This window comes from Enoplosus armatus, chromosome 22 (genome assembly GCF_043641665.1).
Source record: "Enoplosus armatus isolate fEnoArm2 chromosome 22, fEnoArm2.hap1, whole genome shotgun sequence".
NCBI classification, from domain to species: Eukaryota; Metazoa; Chordata; class Actinopteri; order Centrarchiformes; family Enoplosidae; genus Enoplosus; species Enoplosus armatus.
Genome location: NC_092201.1, coordinates 16,004,522 through 16,013,536, shown reverse-complemented (window position 1 = coordinate 16,013,536; position 9,015 = coordinate 16,004,522). Strand labels below are relative to the sequence as shown.

Genomic DNA, 9,015 nt, shown 5'->3' with positions numbered 1-9,015 from the left:
AAAGCTTGGACTTGTCCATATGCCAAAGCGTTGTGAGGAGGGATTCCATTTAGGTTAGACTGCTTATATATGGTGTTCAGATCCGGCGTTCAAATCTAAATTTCACATCTTGAATTTCACTGTGTGGATTTCACCAAACCAATGTCAGCGACCAGATTTTTTAACTCTATCAGAATTTACAGATGTGGTTTGAGCTTATTGAACTTGAGCAATTTGAATAAAGATTTTAAATATTGGGTGCTTAATATTTATTTACATCTACATTATTTTAGACCATAGGTCAAATAAAGCTGCAAAGTCTGCAAATAATCCCAGGATTGTGGGACAAAAGCTCTTCTAATTCTGATGGTAAAGTCATTTGTTTCTGTTGTTGTGCAGCAGTAGGGGCAAAATGTGTACGTATAGCTAAAGAAAGAAAAAATTGTAGCAGAACACACACACACAAAAAAAAAAAAAACAACCTCTCTGATACTTTTGGAAACAATGGCAATCTTTATTTCCATAAAGAATGTTCAACAACAGCTAACAGCAGTTAAAGAGCAAAAGGAGACCAGCAATTCATCATAAATTATAAATCAACAAAAACAACCACAATGACAGAAGGATATAAATCAGTTTCATCTCATTTCAGACGTGCGCAACTTTTGTTGGAAAGTGAAAAACATTTTTATTTTGATTAAATCATTCGTTAAGAACAGTTGAAGCTAATGCCTTCATAACATTTACACACATCCTGATGCTCGAGATTACTCGATGGATGGAATCACATAGTATAACTTGTATAACCTCATATTTCAGAGTTGCAGCTCGTGATCCCAAAAGCTGTACACTGTCGCGTTTACACCACAAACATATGTCCAACCTCACGTTAAGAGGAAATCCAGGCATGCACTTTAACTTCATCAAAATGAACGGAACAGTGTGTCATCTTCTCGCCATTCCGTCATTGAAACAGATGTGGAACACGGGGGAAACTAAGGGCAGCGGACATGTTTTTGACGACATTGAAAACATTCAATGATACATTCAGTTTGACAATTACATTAGTGACTGAGAGATAGCGTTGGAAAGAAAAATGTACTCCCTCAGTTTGTTACTACGGGTGCCTCATATCACGTCACCGTTTTAACAAGCACAAAACCTGTCCAGACCAGGGCATGTGTGCATCACAAGTCCATTTCCAGAGCTCAGAGCAGCAATCTGGACAATATCACTACCACAGAATATATACAGTATATAACATATATAACACCTCAATATTTTAAAGGATAAGGCTGGTGAGATACGATACGTCAACAAATCCCAAGAAAACATCAAAACCAAACCCGATATATCTGATGTCTAAGTATATATTTGACTCATGTACACAGTTATCCTGCCAGAAATACTCATTTAGAGCACCAAATGTGGATTAATCCGACTCTGACAAAACTGGAAAGTGTCTAACAGAGCCGAAAACACAGGGGTGAGCTGCGATCACACCAGCTGGGGGTGCTAGTGGGCTCTAGATGAAATCATGTAGCATGCTTTGAACTGGCTCAGCTGTCAGGTAATTTGATTGAGTGCATTCGGGTTTCAGAATGAACACGACTTTCTTGAGATAGATCGACTTGACATAATCCACAAAGCACAATCTGTAGTACAAAAGGTAGTTGGGTGAAAGAAACAAGCATTTAGTGCCGCTGCCTGTAAAGAGGGTTCACCAAAGACGGACTTACGAAGACTCCCCTCTGAAATCTCTCATCTGGGCACAGTCATATCTGTGTGGTTGTTAGGGTCGACGCCGAGCTGTTACGTAAGGAGGTGTGAAGTGGCGCTGCGGCTCTCAGTGCTTCTTCATGGAGTCGAGGAGACGCAAGATGTGCAGGAAGAGGTTGACGATGTCCAGGTAGAGGTTGATGGAGGCCAGGATGTGCTCCTCGGGGGAGAGCTGCTTCATCAGCAGGTGGGTGTCGTAGATGATGAAGCCGCAGAAGACCAGGGCCCCGGCTCCAGACAGGACCAGCTCTGTGGCGTCAGTGTTGAAGAAGAACTGCAGAGAGACCAGATGTCAGCATGAAGAGGCGGGGGGGGGGCAAGGCTGGTCTTCTCTTTACAGCTTTACCGGTGTGTGTGTGTGTGTGTGTGTGTGAGAGATGGGAGCAGTGTAGTTCTCATAAAAATACATGCTGATGGAATAATAAAACAACAGAAGCCATAATACAAGTGTTGTTACATAAATATTACTCAGCCATAATCAGTTTCTTTATTGCTATATTTGTTTCTCTTTCTGTTTTTTATTCTTTACTTTTTGTTTCTTACTTTCTATTGTTCTTTGTGTCTTTCATTTGGAATCGTTTTCATTCTGTTTTCTCTATTTTCGGCCGCTTGCATACCGACTTAAAAATTCATTTCAAATGGGGCCATTTTGTTGATGCATGGGAAGCCACGACGCAGAGGGATGTGGGGGAAAAAAAACCTGGCAAGGTGCTGCGTTGAGGCCAAAAACATGCAAGTGAACACAATCAGGGAGGTGGAGGATGAGATGTCCCTGCGTGTGTCCCATGCTCTCCAGTATTATAAACCACTGTGCAGTGTTTTGGTGTCGGATAAGCCTTCAGACTCAGGGATCTGCCTGGACTTCCTGGATCATATAGCAACACGCCCACAGCCCCTTTAGTGCTGTTTTCTGTCTGAATGCAGGCTTCTGACTGGTCTTTCTTTCACTCCCCCTGACGATATTTTCCTCTCTTTTCATTTATACATCACATGAAATAGGCACGTTAATGTCAGGCGGTTCCACCTACCCTCATGAAGCCTGCAATGATGAGGATCCACAGGCAGGCGAACAGCCTGTAAGGACAGAACAGATGAGATACTATAAGTCTCATGGTGGCAGCAGCTTTGATAAAAATAAAAAAGAACACTGTGCAGACTATCAGCAGCGAGCCGCGGCCATGACAAGCTCACCCTGCTCCCATTTTGCTGAAGTCCCTCTTGGACTGGAAGGTGTAGGCTGTCAGTCCAGCGAACACGGCACAGGTCAGGAACAAGGCTTGCAGCACAGTGGAGTATTCATAGAAGGTCACTGTGGAGAGACAAACTCCGAAGTCAGGACAGTCTTCCAGCAGGCTCAAAGGATAGCGACTTACACACTCCATCAAAAAAGGACTTACAAGCTGTGGCCACCGAAACTGCTTCCAGCAGAGTCTGAAAACAAAACACAGTTAGCTACGTCACGCTAACCAGCTAGGAGCTATTATCAAATAACCAGCTATTGTAAAGGTTACAGTCACTGAGCAGCTGATCTACATGTTATGTTCCCAAACACTGAGCTTACAAATACGAGCAGCAGGTAGAGGTTGACTGGATGTTGGTGTCTGTACATGGCCAGGGCCAGCAGAAGAACCAGAGAGCCCAGAGCCGACACCAAAACCACAGCAGGACTGAGGAAGAAACCAGGCCACAGTCAAGACAACATTCACTCATTAAAACATCCGTTTTTAAGTTAAGACTAAATGATTATATGTCTAACTTCTAACTTAGTCGTTCACATCTTGGTACAAGATGATAATCGGACCATCCTCACCTGGCGTGGACAAACTCCCTGATGGTTTGGGAGAACATGAAGAGGGCGGAGGTGGCTGTGGTCAGGATGATCTGCAAGCTCAGGAGGGTGTACACCTTCCGGAGGAAGTCTGGTGAACAACAGACAGCAGTGGAGACGCAGCATTACCGCAGCTGAACCCCAGAGGCGACGACTTGCGCGTTCACGTGTGAGAAAATTAGCTTGCTTTAACGTAACGGCTCTGTTAGCTCATAGTATAAAGGTCTAATACCTCGTGGTATGGGCGGTACTTCATGCCCACGTCAGGTAATCTTTTTCAAAGAAATTGTGTTTACACCGTATATCTGTACCAACAACGTAGACACTGTAATGGTTTAAAGGTCCCATATTATGCTCATTTTAGCTCTATGTTTTTATTCTGGGACTCCACTAGAGAAGCTGAGGGCGGTGACTGTATTGTTGTGACATCACAACCTTACGGAAGTCCTGACGGCTCGTTTAAAGGTTTGTGAATACGGGCTGTGTGCATTTCTCCGTGGACTGAGCTGAGCGTTTTGATACGTTCACAGTATTTATACAGCACCCAGACCTGCTTTATAATCCAACAAGCCAATGGACAGCTCACTTTCTACATTATGGGACCTTTAACGGTTAGCTAACGTCATGTTTAAACCTGTGCTATCCAGCTAACGCTGTACTGGAAACATGGAGGTAATACATGGTTGATAACGATAGCTATAATAACACCAGTAATCGAGCGTCATGTTTATACGGTCATTCGCGTTAACTGGTGTTAACTGACGTGGCAAGGTGCTGTCAACACTACGACCCAAACATTATGCTACTCACCCATACGTATCTGGATACTGGCAGTAGCGACATTTGTGCCATAATTAAAGTCGTCTTCAATGGAGGACCTGGGGTATTTTTCGGTGCTCATCGTGTTGCCGTAATGTTTTCTCAGCTAGATAAAGGAAAGGGAGCAACTGTGGATCCTCAGAAGCTGCGCACGGTATTCACACCAGGGAGCCCAGGCTTGACGTCGGCGAGCTGAGTGAGAAAAAAAAAACAGAAAGCTCTGCTTCGTTTTATTCTTCTTCTTCCGCCTCGTCCTTCTTTTTCTTCTTCTTCTAATTCTTCCTCTTCTTCTTCTTCTTCTTTGGTTTTACCGTCGGACTACAAACAACGTTAGAGGTGCATGCCGCCACCTACTGCATCGGAGTGTGTGTATTATCGTGACTTGAACGGCAAAAGCAAACAAACCAAAGATGTTTATAAAGAAGATATATTCTGAATTCATTTAAATATCTAAATAAAGCCCTTTTAACCTGTACTTGTTTGCCCCCTGTCTATAAGCTACCACCCTGCCCTTCAGTCATGTTCAACAGTTTCTTTACAGTTACACATTTAACTGGCGCTGTCTTTTTCGTGGTGTATAAAGTAGCACTTCATTTGCTGGTGAATTTGCATTTGTGTGTGTGTGTGTGTGTGTGAGCATGTAAATAACGTGGGGGGGAGACTCCTTTTGAAATAAACAATGTGCAGCTCTCAGAAACAGGCTCTACCAGGTGACTCAGGGTGACTTAGTGAGGCAGGACAAAGATATGTGACACCAATAAGGAACCAAAGGAAATATATTGTTGACAGTGAAAATGAAAGGCAATAGTGCTTGCCATGCCAAAAGAGCTTGCTTATGGAATTCTGAATTCTTATTGTAAACCAAGGAAGACGCCCAAGGAAGAGCTGGATATCATCTTCAGTCACGTCACAATTTTGACGGTCTCAAATTGAAAAAATAACCCACCATTTGACCCCAAACTCTAGTGTATACAGAGAATCTTTCTGACATGGTTATTATTATGACCACTATGGATAAATATCACATTCTTTCATGAACATGTGAAAACCAAAAAAAAAACCCTCCTTAACATGGTTTACAAATGAGTGCAAGAATTACTTAGCTGACATACAACAGCCAATACAAAAACTAAGGCAAGCTATGTCTCAATTTCTGGGGGTTTTGACCACGATTTGTGTTATACCGTTTGTGTTTATTGATTTATATTTTAGTTATTTATTTAATTTTAAGTCAAAACTGCGTGTCATTGAAGTATTGATTCACTGACTGATTCACACGTTGGGAAATCCAAAATCGTAAAGGTATGTAAACTGGCAAGAACAGTGAAAACAATTTGAGGATGGTCTCTAATACTGCGTCTTTGAGCTGTGGGATTGAAATACATAATTCGTGGAGAGGTGTGTGTGTGTGGGGGGGGGGGTCTGGCTGTCATGTTGACCAGTTCTTTGCATTATCACACAAAGAAAGAAAAGGTTTTTGCAGTCTTATGAAGGTATGAAGGTGGTGAATGTGGGTTTTCAGGGAGTTTCCAAACAATGTCCCTCGCCACAATGAACGAAACCTGTTCGGTCATATTTTACCTAGTAACAGTGTGATGGAAATTAATGGTTGGCCGGTGTCGTGTAGTGGGCGGTGTTATGGGCACGTTATTATTATGCTCCGCTCTATGCTTTCACTTTAGTTGGGCTCTGTGAACGAAGTGTGTACTAGCTTATCCGTGTCATTCCACTTTCTGTGAAAACTGCAAGGAAGAATTGATCAAACATGAGGGCTTTTTTGTGCCTAGCAGTTCTAGCAGTTGTCTACTGCTCAGAGGACGCCAAACACAGTAAGTACCATTTTCTGGTCTACCTGCTGTAACTTAAAACATTTTACCGAAGAATATCAGAAACTGTATCTCAAGTAAAATGTTGCCATAGGTGCCATTTTGTTTTGTTATTAATTGCCTCGTCAACTTGCTGCAACTTAAACTTTAACATTTTACCGAAGAATATCAGAAACTATATCTCAAGGAAAATGGCCTCTATCCTTGGCTTCCTCACAGATTAATACATCTTTGATAGCCAACATTTAGAATACATACAGGCAATAAGGTGCACATCGGTAATAATCTGCTCGTGATCTGTTAGAAAGCCAGAGAGGCTAATTTAAGACTCAAATGTAAAAGAGAAAGATAATAGAACATGCCATGTCATGCTTTTAATTCGATGGAATTCCCCTCAACAGTCTGTGTTTAGTTTCGTTTTCCTGTAATACCAACTCTGCAGTGGCAGCACCCTCCACTGCTTCAACATGGTATACGCGGATCCTCGGATCCAATTGCGCTTTATAGAAGCAAAGCAATTAATAAGAGAAAAAAATGGCATCTATGGCCATTCAATACTGAGGAGTGTTCTCATATTTTCTCCAGTAAGTTGCAGGCAACATGGCACGCTGTGTGGTTCATTGGTAGTTTAATATAATACCCTTCTCCATGTCGCCTCTAGCTCCACCCAAGGTCCAGGTGTACAGCCGTGAGCCGGGAGAGTTCGGGCAGGAAAACCGCCTGATTTGCCATGTGAGTGGCTTCCACCCCCCAGACATCAGCATTCAGCTGATGAAGGATGGAGCAGAAATCGCTGGTGCCGAGCAGACCGACCTGGCCTTCAAACAGGACTGGCACTTCCATCTGACCAAGAACGTTGTCTTCACACCCACGAACGAACATAAGTTCAGCTGCAAGGTCACTCATGGGACAAACACAAAAGACTATGCCTGGGGTGAGTTGGGATCTGCCATAATGTGTGTGTGTCCTTATAACCAAGGAGTAGACAGAAAAATAAAACTGTATCAGCATGTGATACAGCTGGAAAAGTAAACAACAAAGTAGACATTAGAAAGAATGTATCATAATGATTGTAATGCAGTTAAAAACACTAACAACATACCTTTGCCAAGCCTGAAAAGTGAATTTCAATGTTATTTTATTAATAGAAAATTTTATATGTATCTGGATGCAGGTCTGCAGCAAAATACATAGCGGTAGACAATTATAGTGTATAATATAATTATAGAGTTAGTTATTAGCACTTGGTAGACAAAATATCCCAAATTACAAGCCACAAAATGTATTCAATGTGTGTGATGTTAATGTATATGTTGAAATCACTCAATAGTAAATGCAAATGTTGCTTTACCAGCTTTTATGAGATTGGTTGATTGAGAAAAACTTATGCTGTATGCTTTTTCTTTTTCTTTTTTTTTACAGAGCCAAACATGTAACTCAGCCGGCCTCAGCTACAGCAGCATTCATTCTTCATATCTGCAATCAACAGGATCACAGTTTCTTTCGACTTCCTTGCCTCTTTTCACAAAACCAATTGTCAATATATCCTACCATGGGTACTTTGTCTGACAGTTTTCAGCTGCTATTTCCATATTAGAGAATGCATGGGCTGCAGGTCATTTAATCAATAGGGATTGTTAGCATTTTGCTTGTTTGTTGCTTAGATTAGTTGCTACTCATTCCAGCCTTATGCTTTGTGTGTATATATGAAAATTAAGTGATAAAATGCTGTTGTTTTTTCAGCCTATGACACTTGTTCTGTTTTAATGACATAAACCTTTCCAACTAAATAAGGCAATAATGTGGTAATTGGTCAGTTTAATAATACATGAATTGGATGTTCTTTCCTGGACTAAATAGAGGTGTGTTCTGCAATTTTGATTTGTTATTTAAGGTATTTGTTAATGCCCTCTACTAAATAAATGCCTCTTGAAATTTATCGTTGTCCTTGTTTTGTACCTCTACAATATGTACTTTTATAATAGGGATATTGATTCACGTGTTATCCTTATGGCTTTATGAAATAGAAATTGGTAACACTTGAGAAGTCACTCTATGTGATGTGTTGACACAACCCTTTCAGTTTAGGGCTCCACCTGAGACACATTTGACCTGCATTTCAAAGCTGCCCCTAAATGTATATAAGCTGTACTGCATGTCAAGACAATTTAAATAACACTTGAAACAAGTCTGTTAATAATCCAGAAAGCTGAGTATCAGAAATAGAACAACGAGATCATTTTGCTGACATCACTGCTGCTATCTGTATCATAACTCTTTCACACTGATCTGAGATCAGTGACTTCACTGAAAGAACAGCCGCTGAATATCACACACTGTTTAACCATCATCTTCAATCATATGACAAATAAATATGATGTTTGTTTATAATCACGGTATGGCTGTAAACAAGCCACCCGAAAGAGCAACATACAGTGGAAACACGATTTAAAACACAGCCGATAACATTGTTACAAAATAGCTTGCTAGCACAACGTCAAATAGTACTTCCACTGCGTCATGTGATTCCCCTAATGAAAACATTGTGGCCTGCTGTTATGACCCTATCTATCCATCTAAAGTCACTTTGCTTTTTAAATGAAAACATATCAAATACGTTATAAGTATTTGAGCGTGCCTGAAGTAACAAATAGTACTGACAAGCCACAAAACGTGTGAACCAGGTCAAATAAACGCGATGGTGATTATTTGATGAAACTGCGCAACAGAGAGCAACATGTTGGGATACATTTTACCTAGCAACAGTCTTGATTTTTCTACTGG

The 9,015-nt window shown here is 41.2% G+C and overlaps 2 protein-coding genes across 3 annotated transcripts; one reads left to right on the top strand and one right to left on the bottom strand.

Annotated features, from left to right (window-relative positions):
• Window positions 1-472: 472 nt before the first annotated feature.
• tmbim4 (transmembrane BAX inhibitor motif containing 4) lies at window positions 473-4,588 on the bottom strand. Its single transcript, XM_070928994.1, has 7 exons — window positions 4,397-4,588; window positions 3,569-3,677; window positions 3,320-3,425; window positions 3,156-3,189; window positions 2,950-3,067; window positions 2,787-2,832; window positions 473-2,032 (listed from the first exon to the last, which is right to left on the bottom strand). Exons 1-7 carry the CDS (start codon window positions 4,485-4,487, stop codon window positions 1,826-1,828), a joined length of 711 nt encoding a protein of 236 aa, XP_070785095.1. The 5' UTR covers window positions 4,488-4,588; the 3' UTR covers window positions 473-1,825.
• A 1,503-nt stretch (window positions 4,589-6,091) lies between these two features.
• Window positions 6,092-8,170, top strand: LOC139305325 (beta-2-microglobulin-like). 2 transcript variants are annotated; one of them, XM_070929295.1, is made up of 3 exons: window positions 6,092-6,234; window positions 6,893-7,165; window positions 7,654-8,170. In XM_070929295.1, the coding sequence occupies exons 1-3, from the start codon at window positions 6,171-6,173 to the stop codon at window positions 7,665-7,667; spliced, it is 351 nt and encodes a 116-aa protein (XP_070785396.1). In that variant the 5' UTR covers window positions 6,092-6,170; the 3' UTR covers window positions 7,668-8,170. The 2 variants fall into 2 exon arrangements, with proteins under 2 accessions (XP_070785396.1, XP_070785395.1); XM_070929294.1 differs by having other exon boundaries at window positions 6,893-7,734.
• Window positions 8,171-9,015: the final 845 nt, after the last annotated feature.